The sequence below is a fragment of the Doryrhamphus excisus genome, chromosome 6, assembly GCF_030265055.1.
Source record: "Doryrhamphus excisus isolate RoL2022-K1 chromosome 6, RoL_Dexc_1.0, whole genome shotgun sequence".
NCBI lineage: Eukaryota > Metazoa > Chordata > Actinopteri > Syngnathiformes > Syngnathidae > Doryrhamphus > Doryrhamphus excisus.
The window spans coordinates 17114550-17133609 of NC_080471.1; the positions used below are offsets into that span (position 1 = coordinate 17114550).

Sequence of the window (19060 nt, forward strand, 5' to 3'; positions counted from 1 at the left end):
ATCATTTTGACCTATTCTTTGAAACATTCAGAACGGGGCCGTCAGGAGTTTGGCAATAATGAGCAGTGCACAAGGAGCTCAGAGAGGACACTAATAAATAACAAGACAAATCTTGACAGGTGATAATGTACAAGCTGGAAAAGGTTTTAAACGATGTACAACGCGTGTGATGCTCGTGTCCCCTGATTCTAACCTGCCGCCGCCGTACCCCCCCGCCCCACTTTAGTTGTTTTTAGAACTTACTAATTGTTTGCAAAAGCCAAACTGAGTGACATTCACTCTTTGTTTTGTTGTTTCTGTCGGTCCCCAACATGGTTTGAGGTGGCCATATTTGAGCTGGGCTTGCACCTTGGGGGATGGAATGGGGGAATGGAATGTACTGACAGTGCTGCTCAGTGGGCTGGATCTCTGGTAAAAACAGGCTGCATCATTGTCCAGGAACCTCCAGCAGGGAGATTGAACATCGCTTTCAGCCGATAGATGGACACATGGGACACTTCCATTTTAGAACCATAGGACAAACCTGTGAAGGTTGCTGTTTCGTCATGTTTATACGTAATTGTTTTTTTTTTTTTGGCATTTGAAGGATGAAATGTCAGTACCCCCTGCAGGTTGTCGAGATCTCCGCTTGTAAATGTTCCTTTTATGTGTGAAACACGACAGCAGTCTTCTCCACAGAGAGGACGTGGATGTTCAAGGCGCTGATCAAAGTCACATGACACCAAAGTGTCAGCATAAAAAAAAAATGCAGCCCCAGGTCCAGTGCTATAAGGAGAATGGGGGGCGGGGGTTGGGGGGCAGTGGTCCCAAAATGCTTCTTGTGTTCAGACTTATTTTATCCTAGAAAATTATAAACTGTATTGTTTATTTGAATAAATGTCAGAGAAATCTCAATTCATCAGTTTCTGTGTCAGTGTTTATACCCAGTATACCCAGTTAATTGTGTACTTTTGCATTACACAATAACATCAAACTTGATTGAAAAATACCAGCATTTTAGCAGCATTGAAAGTATTGTTGCAAAACCTAAATATTGTCCAAACATAAATTAAAACCAAATACAAAGCTAATATTAATATGCATTATTGTGGCTGTGCTGTGGTGTAGAACTGCATTATGTAGCTCCATAAATCCCCCTAAATAATTTGTAATGCAATTATAGTACTGTGCTGTATAACATGTACTCCTTGACATCGACCACAAGATGGAGACAAAAATCATTTTTTGTGTGTGCTTGCTTGTTCTCCGATAATTACTGTGAGGAAATTGAAAACATTACAAAACCTTTATTTAAACCTTTTACAAAATGCCCTTTTTAATGAAACAAGGATTGTGGGCACGTCACTCAAACATAGCCATCACATAAGCCCGAGGTTCCAACAGTGGGGTACGCCATTTATCATGGGGTCCACAATCCCCGCGCACTGAAAACCTGTGTCAGGATAAGAGTGGGGATCCCCGAAAATGAGGCTTTATCGCTGGTTGTATTTTTGTACTTAGTGCTTTATCGTGTTTAAACTTTCCCTTAGCTTAAAATGTCGGCGTAAAAGTTTGATGTCAGTCATAGGTACCCTACCCCTGCTCTACTTACTAACATACATAGTCACTAACATACATAGCCATGCTGTTGGCCAAGCATTTCTTTTACTTCAAACAAGTCTTGATATAAAAGAGCAGCCAGTAACTTTCAGACTTAACCACAACAGGCATTTGCATTTTTGATACACAGGAAACACTTTTATCTAAATTGTGGTTGTAGTTTGCAGTGGAGTAGAATGAATTTGTTGTATACCTCAAACTGAGTACCACTGGTGCGTACCAGTAATGTAATGTGTGTTTTGGAATATACATGAAATAGGTATGAAATAATGATACGAATAAAAATGTGTTACAAAAGACAAAATGAAGTTCCTTTGCTAGACATTAACTGCACCAATCAACTGTGAATAATTCAATGGTGAATCATGATGGCAAGTGGAGGAAGCAAAAAAAAAACTGTTGTACTTCAACGCTAATGTACCTAATGTTGTGTCCTGTGAGTGCATGCTGGGTGTGTTGTCGGCTAATGACTATAGCTGCATGACGGCCATCATGTGTCCTCATCTATCTTGATCCATCCCTTCCTGTAATCCATCAGCAGCTCCAGGTAGTACTTCCACTCGGGTTCGCTGTCATAATGCACCTCAAAAACGATCTTTAAAGGGTTGCTGTGGGCCTCGTGCACACGCACCACTTGCCCTCGGTACCACACCTCGGCTCCGTCATCCTCCTCGTACAGGTGGCTTATTCTCTTCCCCACCAGGTCTGGGTAGGAGAACTTCATGACCTTCTTAGCGTGCCGCACAGCAGAGCGCAGGACCCAGCGCCTCCTGTGTTCAGTGCTGTGAGAGGCGGACAAGTAGGGACAGTATTTGATCTTTAAGAGAGATCTTTTTCTTTGTTTCTGTGTGCAGCTGAGAAGACCTAAGGTGTCCTGCTCTGTGTCGTGGTCCTCCTCCTGCGAGACCGCTTGGTAACGAGCCTTTTTCCTCTTCAACCCGTGACCCAGCATCCTTTTCAGCTTCAGAACCATCCTTGAACCCTTGCCAGATGCAGCTTGAAATGTGGTTTGAACCGAAGAATCCTCCAAGTCGTCGTCTGAGGTTAACGGGCACGTCCACATGTTCTCTGAGCTTGTGGGTGAAGCTTCTCCGTTTTTTTTATTGTTCAATTCTTTGCTCTTCGGGGAGGCGTCATCTTCATCATTGGACCAGCTGTTGTCCAGGAACATTCGCCGCGAGCTGCTCTTCACTCGGCTTTTAGTCTTTTTAGCAGTGCTCTGGCGTCTTGGTGTGGATTTAGGTGAGCTTGGTGAAGAGCTGCTGATGCTGGAGGCTTCACAGACCTCCAAGTGCTCTTCTGGGTCTACCCCTGGAACACAGCCAAGTAGAGGAGGTCAGATAAAGGTCAGACATTGCATCATTTCCTAATGGTAGCGCCCTCGGAGGTTTGTGCATGAAATACAGATTTCCTTCAATCATTAGACAAATGGTCACGGCCGATTAGGACCATGAAGTTATGACCTGCAAAGCAGTTTTGCTTGATTGTGGCCATGTTTCCAAATATTAGACACATCAGTCCGTAGGAGGCGTATTTTGTGATGATCTTAGGGTGTAGGGGTGCATGTTGCCAAAAAGCCACCCTCTTGTGTGCTGCTGTGAATGCAGTTAAGATGAGTTAGTTAGAGGGGTAAAGATTGAATGTTAGCAAGCATAGCTAATGATTCATGCTGGATTGAAGAGTGAACAACTCATTAGAGACGGGCGTTACGTAATATTTACATTAGTAGCTCAATTCCCCATAGCCAACATCGGGTGGATTCGTTGAGACTGGATCAACATCTCTTTCAGGCGCAATGACTCAGCTACACACAGTTAACCAATTATGATGCCCATCCCTGCTCTTTACTCTTTAATACATAAAAGGAGGCTAAACTTCATCTGAATCCAAAAAGTCCTCCGTATCCGAGAAAACAAAATCAGATCACATCTAGTTAGAAACTGAGGTGCAATCCAGTCTAAACACCCAAAACATCTTCAAATGTCATTTTAAATTCAAATAGTTGCCAGAGATCTGATCAAGATGAAACTTTTGCTTTTGAGATTCCAGCTTCCGAACTCATAAACAAAGAAACAGGGATGGGAAGGAATACCTACCCCCCCATAAAACACCCAGGAAGGTATGTCAAATGTAAACAGGGAGTTGCACACAGACATGAAGTGGAATAGTACTTGAGAGTGCAAATGTTCACCAAGCTTCAACTTTTTTAACTGCCCCATAAAATTTCCGCTTGCAGATTTAAAACTAGAAACGTTCAAGAACTGTTTGAAGTCTGAGAACTAGACTAGGATACATTTACATTGAGTCCAAACAGCTCAAGATTTCATTTGACTTATTTTTTTCAAAGGTCTGCGTTCCTGTCACGGCTGCACCACCCCCCCAGGTCATTGGTGTGTGTGTGTGTGTGTGTGACAGGAAGAAAAGCTCGAAGTAGCTTGAGGAAAAGTAACTTGCATGTCGTCACCCTAGTAAAGTTCTTGGCCCTGTCACGGCTGCATCCCCCCAGGTCACTGGTGTGTGTGTGTGTGTGACAGGAAGAAAAGCTCAAAGTAGCTTGAGGAAAAGTCACTTGCATGTCGTCACCCTAGTAAAGTTATTGGCCCTGTCACGGCTGCATCCCCCCAGGTCACTGGTGTGTGTGTGTGTGTGTGTGTGTGTGTGACAGGAAGAAAAGCTGGAAGTAGCTTGAGGAAAAGTCTTTTGCATGTCGTCACCCTAGTAAAGTTTTTGGCCCTGTCACGACTGCACCCCCCCCAGGTCACTTGTGTGTGTGTGTGTGTGTGACAGGAAGAAAAGCTCGAAGTACGTAGCTTGAGGAAAAGTCACTTGCATGTCGTCACCCTAAAAACAGAACTCAACTGCAACAATGACTAAAGTGAATACTGGCGAGTTTACCAAGCCACAAGCATAAACAAAAACTGTTAACCGTGTTCTGGGTCGCAGGAAGAGGCTTTTTTTGTAATTTTTTGAGTCATGGTCTTAAAACATTTGATCAGATAAACTGCCTATTTCAGTTGAAATGTTATTTTCATGTCTTTTTCAAAGTGCTTTTTGTCACACTCCCCCTTCCTGTGTTTGCATACTGTAGTCTACTTAAAACCATTTTCATCATGAAGATCCAAATGTGCTAATGGTCAAGTCTAGCAATTTTTCAACTGGTTGCCAACATACAAAGAAGCTAGCAAGCAAGCAAGCTAGCTAGCGATGACGAAGGAGACATGGCAGGCAGCATGAAGGAGATTGATTGACAATGGTCTACAGCCAAACAGAACAAAGAAGACAATGGCCGGTGCAGACAGACGAGAGAGGAGAGACACTCAACTTCTCACAATGAAATTATTCTAAAAAGGTAAGTGCATGCATTTTTTTAAAAATGCAAAAAAAAAAAAAAATTCTGCAAAAGATCTGGTGAGAGAGAATTATCAGGAACCGACATGGAGAAGACATAGGATTAAATAAGTACTCCTTTTCAGACATATTAACTTGGGCAAATGTGACCATGTGATGTTTGTTGTGAACCATGTATGAAACAAATAAACCAAACCAATGGTATAACCAACATTACATAACAAAAAAAAAGCAAAACATTAGCCAACTTTAGCAGAAATGGGTGGAGTCAATAGCCCCAAACCATGTGAACAGTTAAGACCTGTCAGCAGGGACGGGACAATTTGATTAAACGTGTTATGTGATCTGTAGGACAAACATACAGCGTGTCTGGCAGGCTTGTGAACGAGCATGTTTAAAAAAAAATGGCAAGCAGGATACAAGCATGTCATGCTTTTAATTACAATTAGAAAACAATTTAGTCGGAATTAATCTTTCAGTTGGCATCAACCCTACAAGCAAGGTATCATTGATGACAGTAGCACAATACCTGGAGGGAAGCGTTCTACAACAATTCTGCCCATCTCACACCATAAACAAGTGCAGTGCAATCATGCCGCTTGTGAATTGATTCCCTTCCCTGCCCTCACAAGAAAACACAGAAGAAGAGTGAGGTGAAGAAACAAACAAAAAAAATAAAAGATACCTGGGTATTCTTTTGGACATCAGGTGAAGTTGATTCTGTAAAAAATAAATGCATTTTATTTTGAATATGAATGCTTTCTGCCAGGGAAGCATACATTTGTGACAGCACAAATGAGGGGTTCAGTAAAAAAAAAAACGCTGTACAAATAAACATGAACAAATGATCCTTCACTGAAACTGTCAGGAAGTGGAACCAGAATGAGACTAAATGTCCTACAAGAACAACAGGATCCTTTCTTCCCTTCTCGTCTTCCAATCAGGTTGTTGTTGTAAATGTAAGTCATGATGAGTGTGCTTTCTCAACACATAAGCCTAACTCGTGCTCAAATTTGGAATGCTTTTTGGTTCAAACCACAAAATGTCATATTGCCACAACACATTGCAAAACTAATAGGAATACTGCTTTATGAGGTACCAATTGAAATACCACAATATTTATATACTAAATGGAATTATGACAAAGTGCATGAGAAACAACAACAGAACCAATGTTGGAATCGTTGTAAGGACCAAATGTCTGCATTAGGGATGTCCCGAGCTGATCCACTGTATTTTGTAGAACGGATAAATACCGTTCGTAACTCCACCCACAAGAAAACACAACATCACCATGACCACATGTCCGCAGTGTCCCGTGGTGAAGTTTAGCAGTAGTTCCCCCTGCCCCCACTGGGCCAGGACTGCTGTGTCATGGTGTGGGGAGCTTGCACAGGAAGTGCCGTTGCAACTGCTGGTTGTCTATGCTAGGGACCGTTAATAAATTACTATTGCGTTGAACAGAATTTGTTAAAAAAAAGTCATATGTTCTAAATCACACCACCAGTTGACATCCGATGATTAGTCCGACCTAAAACTAAAACCACGGCCATTTTTTTATTAGATGGATTTTTTTTACTGGATTACTGAGAGGTTTGTTACAAAAGGCAAATTATTATTGGTCATGCTATGTAATAAAGTCAAGTAAGCAATACTTTGGTTGCATTATTGAAGAGCTGTTTTCATAACCGTATTCAATTCCACAAATCATGTTTGGAACAAAAGCTTTATATATACGTATATACACATATATACATACACATATATACATATATATATACATACACATACATATATATATATACACATATATACATACACACACACACACGTATATACATATATATACATACACATACATATATATGTATATATACACATATATACATACACACACACACATATATATATGTACGTATATATACACATAGATACATACACACACACACACATATATATATATATATCACACATAGATACATAGTACACACACACACACACACACACACACAGACATGTACATACATATATATGCACACACACACACATATACATATGAAACCAACTGAAAGCGGTGTATTGAAAAACCAGAGTACAAATACATGTACCATGATACCACTAACAGTATGTAAACATCAACAGCTGAGTAATGCAAACATTTTCAACCACATACAGCGGTAGTAAAGCTCATTACTACTGGCTACTGCCATGTTGTGGTTTACTGAATTGAATAGAAGCAATAATTGGAATTGTACAAAATTACTGTGACAGTATATAAGATTTTTCAACATAACATCATCGTAAAATATAATTACTTTCACTGTGTGAGGGTAACTTTTTCCAGCATTATTATCTTGAAGATAAGAATAAAGGCATATCTTATCTTCACCTACAGGTCTTGATACGGCCTATTTACTTGTATTTTCAAGTGACCCATATTAGATATCACTGTTTGTCTACTGAATCGTTGTTTTCTGTAACTGCGGATATTTTGGCTGCATGTGAAAGCACAGCTACGGCAACATTCCGATTCAATGAGTACATCGGCTTATCAATGAAGTCTACTGTTATTGTTCTGAAGCGTCAATTCAAGTGGGATCTCTGTGTGAAAGAGGAGAAATCACATGGCTTGGCATCCATTTGGATCCAAGTTTGTTTCCAAATATGGTTCCTATACGAGGGCTACCTGTAGATCCAGATACAGTATGTTAAGCACACTCACCTAAGTGTTTGCAGACATTGGAGTAATAGAAAAGGTTGAGCACATCCGTGTAGACGCTGGGCAGATGTTTGAGTGACATCAACCTCCTGAGTCGAGACGAGCAGTTTCGTTTAAGCAACTGGATGAGGATCTTCTCCTCAGAGAGTGTCGTGGGCCTCAGTTCCACTTTATGTTCTTGAAGGACTTGGTCGATGAAGGTGCCAGGGACCACAGGGAAAAGCAGTTCTTTGACCACCAGCATAGGGAGGAACACAGCCCCCGTCCGCATGACGTACGGGAAAGGACAGCGCCCCTGCATGATGTACTCCTTCAACCTATCCAGCACTTCCTGGAGAGCAGAGTTGATCTCCTCATTGAGCCATTTATGTCTTGCTTTCATTCCCAACAAGCTGGTTATTTTCTGGATTTTGGTGGAGAGTTCTGGCAGCTCCTGCTGAGCCAGCCAGGTTCTGAGATGCTGCTCCGAGGTGGCAGACACACATTTGGACACCAGCTTGCAGAGGGAGCGGTGCAGCTCTATGAAGTGCTTACGAACTGGTGCTTGCACTTGTTTTTTTGGTGCTAATGACCTGACTTCCATGGTTTCTTGAGGAGGTGCTGCACTAGGGAACTTCAAATCATGAAGGCTGATGATATTGTAGGATGACATTTTGAGGCACTCATATGGAACAGTTCTATTGTCAGATTTGGGTTCCGGTGGTTGAGGTGGACTCGGAGGTTGAGGCTCAGTGGTGCTGACCACCTGCTCTTCGTGTGGTGTTCTCGGATTAGGTGAGCACGGAGGTTCTTCTAAAGATGAAGCTTTAGTTTCAAGTTCCACAGGTTCACATTTTTGAATGACCAACAAAGAGCTGATTTCTGAGAAAACTGGCTCTTCTGGTTCTATTTTGATTTGATTCTTTGTGGCCAGACTGAGAGAACCTTCACTTGAGTCACATGTGTCGGGTGGATTTACTTTCTCCACTTTGATATTTTTTACTTCTATCATTTCTCCAACAGGCACACCTGGACAGGCTTGAGTAGCGGGTCCTTGTGGAAGAGATTCTATTTCTTTTATGCACTCTGTGTGTTTAATTTCACTGTTTTCAGGCGACAGCTCGGTTCTCTGAGGTTCCCCGTCTGGAGGTAGCACTCCAGATTCCAGCATATGCCTTTGGTAAGGTGCCAGGCTAAACACACTGTCAATAACTGGCATTTTAAGAGACTCTGCTTCATTTCTTACATCCTCCGTTTCTACCTTGTGTCGCTTTTTATACAAGTCAGTTTCATGTAAATCCAAAGTTTCCTCTTTAATTTTGATCAACGGAAGTGCATCAGAGTGGCTTCTCTTCATGGTACCTTTAAGAACAGGGGTGGATGCATCACCGTGTTTATGTTCTGGTGCAATGACAGTATGAAGATTAGAAGAATTAGCTAAAGCTTCACGGTCGCAATCAGGGCTCTGATTGGAGTACAGAGGAAGCCACATTACTGGGGAAACTGGGAGGTCCCTGGGCTGTTTTGGGCATGTGACCTGGCTTTCACAAGATGAACAGTCCGAGACCGTGTCTATCGGTAAGCCAGAGGGGGAGCGTACAGGTTGATCCAAGTGTCGGCTGGCAAGAGAGGGAAAGAATCTTCTCATTTGAATGTGGGAAGGTGACACAAGTGGGAATCGTGTTGGACTGATTTGGTCCATTCTCAAGAAGGAATGCGGAGTGTGTGATGGTCCAACATACTGGCTGATGTTATTGGCTGCCGAGGTCATTGGGTGGTCTAAACAGTGGGCTGAGTAGGGAAGGCTATTTGAATGAAGCCCATGTGGGGCCTGCTGCCTTTTTAGGCTTCTGTTTTGACTTAAATGAAACCCAGGAAGAGCATAACATGGATAGTCAAAGCCTTGCACAAAGGGGTGATGTGCTAGTGTTTCAGGGCTATGCAAAAACAAAGGAATGTCCCCATGAAGCAACAGAGGGAATGCATAATGGTCCCGCTGGCTTGGGACTGTGTTTTCTCGCATAGGGGGGGTGTCCTCACTTTGCATCGCATCAGTATCATTATGATGTGTCCTGTTTTCTACCTCCACTTTGGCCTGCGAAGAGTAACGCGGTGGATGCTTTGTTAGATGCCCATATTTGGTCATGGGAGAACATTCTTTGTAAAGCTCTGAGGTCATATGCTCATATGTTGCATTGGAGGGGAGGATGCCTGCATAGCCCCTGGGAGATGCCTGTACATTTCGGTTCTGCTCGATGAAAGAAGCAAACATGGAGTGGGGAGACATACAGGTGTAGGGGCTGTAGTTTGGCTCTATCCTAACTGGCAAAATCCTTCCTCGGCTTGGGCTCGCTCCAATCTGGATTTGCTCATCACCGGGATCCAGTTGTAAACCTCTTGGGGTGTCTTCTTCCCTCCGCTGGATGATGGGTGATCTTCTGCTGTGGTGAACTTGAGCTTGTGTCCAACAGTGCTTCAAATCAGCATTCGCTGGCATTTGCTGGGATCTATGCTCTTCACTGTACCAATGTCCCACAGTGCAACCCAGGTCACGGCAGCAGGGGTTATGTCCATACATAGCTTTAGGAATAGCCAGGTAAACAGGGGGGCTCTGAGATAGCGGAGATGCATTCTCGCCTTGTGTTTTAGTTTTTATAACCGTCGCTGATGTTGCTGCTGTTGGACTGCTGCTTCCTGGACCTTTATTAGAGTACGCCGTGAAGCCCAGCGTGAACTGCGTGTGATGCTTTGAGGAAGAATGGCCGTCATCTGAGGAATTGCTGTCTTGTCTGCGAATGACGAGGCCTTGTCCTTGTGTCTCAGACAGATGACTAATAGGACTTCTAGCATCCAACAACGAGGAGTTTGAGTTAATGCAAGATGGCTTATACGCCGCCTCATCCTTTCCACGGGGGTTGTCGGAAAAATAGCGCCCGCCGTACTGCAGCACGGGTTTCTCAAAAAACCCTGACATATCTGATGGCTTTGACAGTCCCGGAAATATCACAGTCCCATCAACTAAAGGCATCTTGGGTCAAAACACCTCAGTCAGGGTTTGGTTACTCATCTTGTTGTAATGTTGCGCCTCCAAACCTAAAAAAATAAAACAATTGTAAGACAAACACATTCAGCATATTTCAGAATTAAAAAGGAAACAATATGCCCAGTTTTAATTATTGCTCAACCTTCTGAGCGAGACTGATGAGAGGCCGACTACGCCCTACAATCCCATTCACACCTACTGGTGATACTCCTATTAACTTACTTAATTACTCCAATTAACCTAACCCAATTAACTGCCACGACACCTCATAATATAAACATCATAATAACAAGCAGCTCCCTGCAGTTACAAGATGGCCAAAAGGCAAATAACTATCTTTAGGCAAATAATAATAATCTTCTTTAGTGTATACATAAATTACTGATTAAACATGAGACCTACTGGTGTAGCGCAAAGCTCTGCACTTTGGGAAAAATACCTACTGACAATAGGAAAGATTAGTTTAAATACACTGAAAAAGAAGGATTTCTTTAGGTTTGCCTATATGTACACATCGATAAAATATATAATAAAAGTATTTTGTTGATGTACAGCTGACGTACAGCTCCGCTGCTCCTCAAGTGTCCATTTTTTGACTGAACTGAACAGGGTGTTGTGTTTGAGGTGGCCATGCTGCTCGTAGCTGTTCGTATTTCGCCTTTTTCCATCACCACTGTGACATATTGGCTGGTCTGTGTTCATGTGTTCACCTTGTTAATTCTCTTTAAAACTGAAATATTCTCACACTGGAGGTGTGGCATTCACGTCTGAATCCATTTCTTTTGTGCCTTCATTCATCGTTGCGTTTGCTCACTTGCAGGCTGCAGCACTCATCACTAGCAGCCCCAACTCCACCCAATAGGACAAAGAGACTAAATGACTGAGAGGAGGTTTCACTCACTCCCTTCATTATGCTATATAACCAACACGCCCAGGTGTGTAGAAACAGAGGAACAGAGTGAACCCTCTTGTCAATCTGCCTGTTTGGTAGAAAGGGAGGATGAAAACAAACACACGTCAATTCACTGAGGCTGGAAAAAATATTGTTTTTATTTATCATGTGATTAACCGATGAATTGATTATCCTGACATGCCTAATTATTTGCCTTGGAACTGTCATAACTTTCCTTCCTAACTTTCATACCCTTTCCTCCATAGCCAACGGCTAGTAGCCATCATGAATTCATCCATTTTCTACGCCGCTAGTCCTCACTAGGGTCATGGAGGTATGCTGGGGCCTATCGGAGCTGACTTTGGGCCAGAGGTGGAGTACAGACGCCAGAGCACATATTGACAAACAACCATTCACACTATGGACAATTTATAGTCTCCAATAAACCCAACATGCATTTTTTTGGAAATTGAAAAATTACAGTGAATCGATGTGAGCGGGATAGACTACAGATGTCATGAGATCGAAACATCCAAAGCTTTTTATCAGTCGAATCGCTGCTAAATTAGCTTTCTAAACATGTGAAACAAACATGCCTGATACTTAAATAGGGAACATTGTAACATGTAAATGCAAGTTTATACTCTTCAGGGAACATTGTAACATGTAAATGCAAGTTTCACCTCGTACTTCGGTACGGGAGAAAAAATTACAAAATTAAAAAAAACAAAAAAAACAAAACCTTAAACTGTATTATGGAAAGCAGGAAGTGAACAAATGTAACATTTACTGATTGTAAAAGTACCAGAAGAAGCTTTGCTTCTTCCTACTCCTTTTGGACATGTGGAACTGTGAACTGATTATGTGATGCACTTAATTGTAATCTGATGCATGTTCAAATGAAATAAAACCATTACCAAGTTTATACTCTTCAGGGAACATTGTAACATGTAAATGCAAGTTTATACTCTTCATAAAATCAAATGTTTTTTTTTCTGCAGTAAGCTTTGTAAGACATTTTCCCTATTTCACTGAATAATTCTAACGCCTATTGCCCATGTATGAGGTGAGGATCGGCCTAGGTGTACAAGTGGTCAAAACAGGGGTGGGCAAACTTTTTGACTCGCGGGCCGCATCGATTTAATAAAATTGACGGGGGGGGGGGGGGCGTTGACTGTATAGTATTTTACACGTGACAGTCCATTTGTACACGTATATTTTTACACATATTTTACACGTAAAAGTGTCATGTAGTCTGCTATATGTGCACTTTGAGATCATTTATTTGATGTAAAGTGCGTTATAAATGAATCATTATTATTATTATTATTATTATTATTATTATTATTATTATTATTATTATTATTATTATTACGACCAGTCCAGGGTGTACCCCGCCTCTCGCCCCAAGACAACTGGGATAGGCTCCAGCACCGCAACCCTCGTGAGGATAAGCGGTAGAAAATGAATGTATTATTATTATTATTTTAATTATTATTATTATGTGCTTGTGTCCCTTTTTTCAGGAGCATTTTGTAAACATCAGACCACATCAAATAACGAAATTGATAAAACAGCTACTTCGACCATCAAAAGGTTGGCTCAAGCCATGATGCCAGGTTGTACGTTGAGTTTCAATGAAATCTTTTGGAAAGAACAGACGGGCCATATTCAAACACTTGGCGGGCCGGATGTGGCCCCCGGGCCGTAGTTTGCCCACCCCTGGGTCAAAATGTAAGATTCCTGGCCTTCAGTGCTTTCTATTATTGCCTTATATTTTTGATATCTAAATTTGATATGTTGAAATTTATGCATCACATTGCATTCTCTCTTCTATATTGTCATATCTTCAGCAGAGAAGTATTTTATGTATAGCTTTATGACATTATGCATTAATTCATTTTCTACACAGGTTTTTGTGTCTAGAGATGTTTAGACTGCCAACTCAAGCACTTTTCAAATATTTAAATCAGGTGCTCCTAAACTGTACGTCGACCCTAGGGTTCATGTTGATCAGATACATTTAAAATTGCAGGATGGAAATGAGTGGTTCTTGTTTTCTTAATGTGAGTATTTCAGGTGAAGTTTCTTAAATAACTATAAGCCCCTTTTAATGCATTCCCTTTTATGGTGTCACTGACAGGTTGTTGTATACAACATCGTCGTCTGTGTCACAATGAGCTGCAAAACCATACAAAAATACAACTTAGTGACACCTATTTCACTACCTACAAAGTCTGCAAAAGGTGGCACTAAAAGACCTGAAAAATCAATTGACGATACTATCGGCTCATCCTGTTTTCAACGCGTGAAGAAGGAAGTCTTATCTTCTGTGCATTGAAAACTGTGACTGTCTCCGAAGGGGAAAAAAACGTAGCCAACTGTCAAATGTGTGTTCTTAATGGCAGTCTGTGTCAAAGTTCTAATCAAATATTTGACATGCAGATCATTCCATGAATACTACGCCACACTATTTCCTCCAGTTTGTCGACAGGAAACCGGTTAGACTTCTCCGGCATATAATTATATTAAAACAGCAATAAGAGCTGGGTACAGGTTTGTGAATTTTTTAAAAAAAGATTTGCACATAATTACAACATAAAAGTGCACAAATATCCTCACATTTCACGATTTCCTGTCCTCGCCTCATGCGTTTGTCCCGTCTCCCCCTTCAATCACCATTAGCTCAATTAGACGTTATTATGAGTTTTACCTTGCACCGTGACGACAAGCAGCACTTTCGGCAAAAAGACACTCCATGTAATACAAGTCCAAATTAGGAAAAGTCCGCGACACGGATCCCCCAAATCCTGCGGAAGAGGAAAAAATGTAAAAGGGGGAGGAGTAGTGGTTGTGGTGGGGGTCTGTCTAAAAACACGTTGCGCGCTCTGCAGCGATCCACGCTGCTTTTTTTGTTAAGTGACGAAAGTAATGACAAGAGGAGGAGGAGGAATGGAGGATGGTCTTGGATCAACAGGCGGAGTTACACACTGCATGTTTGCCTTAATGTCCCCCTTATTTTCCTAATTAGATTGATCCACATGGCCACATCACCTAAAGTGAACTTTTATTTATTCGTATTGATTTGTCCCCAATACTGAGTTCACACAGATAAAGATGCAGGATTCTAATGTTTGGCTAACTTTCACACAGATTAACTGCAGTCTCACTAGAAATTTGAGGTCTTTGACAAAGAAATGAAATAAGGACTACATCACAGCACATCATAGCAAACCACAAAGATTACTTGTCTTATTCTTATGGATTCAATAGGGGCATTTTACACATATTGTGAATCAAAGAGCTGATCATTGAAGGGAAAAACTGACAGTGTTGCCAACTTTACGTCACACAGAGAACATAGTGGAGCTGTAGGCATGCATGAGGCACAATGCCGCTGATGTGGTTCGCACGCTGTTTTGCAGAGTGGGATCTGAAACATGAAAAAAAGTTTTGTAATCTTCATTAAATTACTACTCATTACACTCAAGCCTCATTCGGACTCGGTCACTCACCTGTTAGTCTGTCAGAGCGTGTGACAGAAGAATGTCGTGTGATAATTTGAAGATGGAGGTTGGAGGTGAGTCCGGATCTAATTAGTACACCGTTTAGAGTTTGAAAGGCGCTGGCCGAGTTAAAAGTGATGGCCAATTTTAAATGAACAAAGAATCAAGTTTATTTTTTAGTTCCCACACTCCACCCATAAAATGTTGCAATGCCTCCCCTCCGGTCAGCAATACACTGTTCGCCAAAACAACCAGACACAAAAACAATTTTTTCACCCTGGCAGTCAAACAACTAAATACTTAAAGGGGACCTATTATGCTCATTTTTTGGCCCAGCACAGAAAGCTTTCTAGTTCGTCCAGAATCTGCGCCTATTCAACTGTATTTCTTTGGATTTCGTGCCATCCGCGAAAACGGTCTGTTTTAATGTGTTCTCCAGGCATGCCTACTCCGCTGTGGTTGGTCACACTCCTGAGTGCTGAAAAGAACAAGTTTGTCAGCTAGTCCAGCTGCATACTGGCCCATGTTCACAAAACAGTACAGTGTGAAATGCCGTTGACAGATTAAAAAGCATTTATTTTGCTGTTAGGGAATCAGGAACTTGTCCGAGCAATTGCTAGTGTTGAGATCCTCCGCCCAAGGATTCTAAGTGGGTTTCAAATAGAGGATATGGGAATCTTAAAGAACCAAACCACAGAATGAGAACCAGATTGTTTATTCCTGACAACAATACCTAAAACAGAGGTCCGGGCTTATTTTCAGTTCCTGTATGCCTACAAGTAAGCAGGCCTTAGTACATCGTAGCTGCAAAAAAGCACCCTTTTTGTCTATATTTGTGAAACTATGTGTTTGTATTTAACTGAGTTCAGGTGATTAAGTTTAACAAAGAAAACCTTAAGACTATGTGCTTGTTTTAGCTTTTATCTTTAGCTAGCAACATAAACAGAGAAGCAGAGCTCGGGGAGGGCAGAGAGCATATCTGGCTTACAGCCACACCCATACAAGGAAGTCCACTCCTCTGTGACATCACAAAGGGGCAGTTTTACCACGCCTTCTGAAGCGGAGCATTTTGAGCCATCCCAAACTTCTTTCAGGGCTCACTTCCAAATGCGCAAACTTCATTATCTGAAACATTGAACACGAGAATACAACATTCTAACTACATTTATTTACAGAAAAGTGGAAAAATTCCAACTGTGGTAACTAACATACAGTACATGGCCAATAAAGGTGGTTGTGATTCTAAAGTAATTAAGACGTATTACTAACTTTTGTGACTCTCCAGTGAGGTTGTGCTTTTTTCCTACAGCATCTGTTGGGATCTGGATCATCTGGGATCAGCATCTGGAAGTCGAAAATGTTAAGCTTCCAATATTGGATCGATCAATTAAAATAGTGGTTTTCAAATGTAGCAGTGACTCTCCCCATTGGACGATATAATATCGTTGGGGACTCCACTACTCCCCAAAAAACATATTTTCTGGAGTACAGTATAAAAGATGATGTACTGCCATAGAAAAGTCAGTTTTTCCATAATGTTTTTACTTTTCTATTTATTTAGCCTGGACAAAAATGTTCATTATGAAAACATGGCTTTGTTTCCCCACCATACTGAATTATGTTTTTTCACCCTGTGAATGAGTTAACATCTAGCCGCACTTGCATCATACCAGCCGACCTCCATCTGTGAGTTGGACTTTCATTTATGAGCTCCCAAAGGACCGCCAGTTTAGTCTAGACACGTCGGTGTCTCCCATCTGAGAGACACTCAAGTGGTGCTTCTATAGCAAAGAGAAGACGACAGGGACTTTCCCATCAGAGTATCCTCACACTTCCTGTTACCATGGCAATACAGCTCAAGGCCAGGCAACATAAAGCATCATGGGGCTAACAGTGTGTGTGATGCATACTCGCGTGAGGAAATGCGTTAATATGTGGCAGCTAAGATTAGCCGCAGGAGACGGAGTAAATGTGTGTGAATGAGAGGGACCCAAGTGGAAGAGTGAGGTTACAGGGAGAAGAGATACAGGAGGTGGAGAACAATGGAGATTGTGAAAAGGAGGTGAAGAAGTGTGTGCAAGAAGAATGGAAGGGATGGAGAAAAGTGTCAGGCATGATGTGTGATAGAAGAGTTGTGTTTGGTCTACATAGAGACAGTGCCACTGAGGAAAAGACAGGAAGCAGAATTGGAAGTAGCAGAAATGAGGATACTGAGGTTCTCTTTGGGAGTGACCAGGATAGATAGGATCAGGAAGGAGTACATCAGAGGGACATTACATGTTAGAGACCTTGGAGATAAAGCCAGAGAGGCCAGACTGAGATGGTTGGGACATGTCCAGAGGAGAGATAGTGAATTTATTGGGCGAAGGGGTTTAGAGCTGCCAGATAGGAGGCGTGGAGGAAGACCAAAGAGGAGGTTTATGGATGTAGTGAAGGAGAACATGAGGGTAGTTGGCGTGAGAGAGACAGATGCAGAAGACAGGGTTGGATGGAGGAGATAGATTTTCTGTGATGACCCCTGAAGGAAAAAGCCCAAAGAGAAAGAAGAAGACTTATTCTTGCATGATTTGTATATTAGTTATTTTATACGCTGGTGTGAAAAAGTATTTGCCCCCTTCCTGATTTCTTATTCTTTTTCACACCACCATATACTAAGGAGGCCATGTGGAAACGTGTGGTTTTGCAAACTATTAAACACACAAAGAGCTGATAAACAGAATAGAACTTACACAGAGTGTATCCATGGTGTGTTGGGCTAATGGCTCAAGGTGATGCAGTAAAGCCGAGCAGGTGATCTCTCAGGATATCAGGATATCTGATGAAACTCTGTCGTATATTCCCAAAAGGAAAAAAAAAACACTGAGCCCAGAGAGAGCTAGAGTTGCGTCAGACACAGGCAGGCATAAACACACACACACACACACACACCTGATCATTGCCGAATATTAACACAAACAACAACAAAGCAAATGAACGAAAAGAGAATGTGATGTTTTGTGAAGGTGTTGTCAATAGGACAACAGCATTGCAATATGAACTATAATATGGTCCTGGCTCCTCTTCACACACACTTATATTCACATTGTCATGAGTACACTAATGAGAACACATGTTTATTCCCAGCAGGATCCAGTGCAGGTAGTGCCCTCCACCACCATGGCATCAAGGCCACGTTTCACTTGGCTGATGTAATCTTGCCCGGCTTACATGAATGCACACAGCAATCAAGACTTAAATGATGACCTGTTGGCTTTTGTGTGCACTGTAACGTTGGTGTCAGTGTAGTTCAGTTTGGGAGTCAAGGACGAATACATCCCTCCAGATAAGTACAGAATGCAGAGGGAGGAGAACTCGTTTCAAAAAAAGGGATTTATTGTATCAGGAGATAAAAGTAACAATTCACCCATTCAACCATTATCACAGACCTGTTCGTCTTTGTAGCCTCTTTTGAGACAATAAACCTCTGTTGGTCATTTTAAATTGACACCATAAGTTTCACTGTAAGGTATTTTGTTGTGGTGACGTAATTGGTGGGCTTAGGGGACAAGAAGCCAAAGGATTTCAGGTTTCAGAAAACCTGATTTCGCCCAAAGGGGGCAATTAACCTGTAGCTTATCATCCATCTGTAACCACAACAGATTAATGACAATTAATCAGCCTGTGATTGGCGGGCGACCAGTCCAATAACAGCTGGGATAGACTCCAGCATCCGCGACCCTAGTGAGGATAAGCAGAATAAAAATGGATGAATGGAACCAATAGTAGTTTTTGCTTGGTTATTTTACACAGTTGGTCTTTTTGCTCAAATATTGTTTGTAAATGACAAATGGATGTAACTTATAATTGATGCAGATTTCTTGAAATTATTCAATTGTTATGCATCTTTATCAAAACGCTGGCTCTAGCAATCTTCTTTGGTCCCATGGTGGGTAATTTAGCAGTCACACTCAATAAAAAATGCATGGACAGCAACA

At 41.7% G+C, this 19060-nt stretch overlaps 1 protein-coding gene across 3 annotated transcripts; it reads right to left on the reverse strand.

Moving 5' to 3' along the window:
• Positions 1 to 1265: 1265 nt before the first annotated feature.
• On the reverse strand, positions 1266 to 17962 carry c6h15orf39 (chromosome 6 C15orf39 homolog). 3 transcript variants are annotated; one of them, XM_058075333.1, is made up of 5 exons: positions 17816 to 17962; positions 16356 to 16430; positions 14294 to 15013; positions 7670 to 10738; positions 1266 to 2910 (listed from the first exon to the last, which is right to left on the reverse strand). In XM_058075333.1, exons 4-5 carry the CDS (start codon positions 10671 to 10673, stop codon positions 2090 to 2092), a joined length of 3825 nt encoding a protein of 1274 aa, XP_057931316.1. In that variant the 5' UTR covers positions 10674 to 10738; positions 14294 to 15013; positions 16356 to 16430; positions 17816 to 17962; the 3' UTR covers positions 1266 to 2089. The 3 variants fall into 3 exon arrangements, with proteins under 3 accessions (XP_057931316.1, XP_057931314.1, XP_057931315.1); XM_058075331.1 differs by lacking the exons at positions 16356 to 16430; positions 17816 to 17962 and adding an exon at positions 15096 to 15271; XM_058075332.1 differs by lacking the exons at positions 16356 to 16430; positions 17816 to 17962 and adding an exon at positions 15096 to 15271 and having other exon boundaries at positions 14203 to 15013.
• Positions 17963 to 19060: the final 1098 nt, after the last annotated feature.

Coding starts and splice junctions, on each gene's coding strand:
- c6h15orf39 (XM_058075333.1), bottom strand. CDS start 10,673: ATGCCTTTAGTTGATGGGACTGTGATATTTCCGGGACTGTCAAAGCCA. Junction 2,911..7,669: donor CAATGTCTGCAAACACTTAG/GTGAGTGTGCTT, acceptor GCTGTGTTCCAG/GGGTAGACCCAGAAGAGCAC.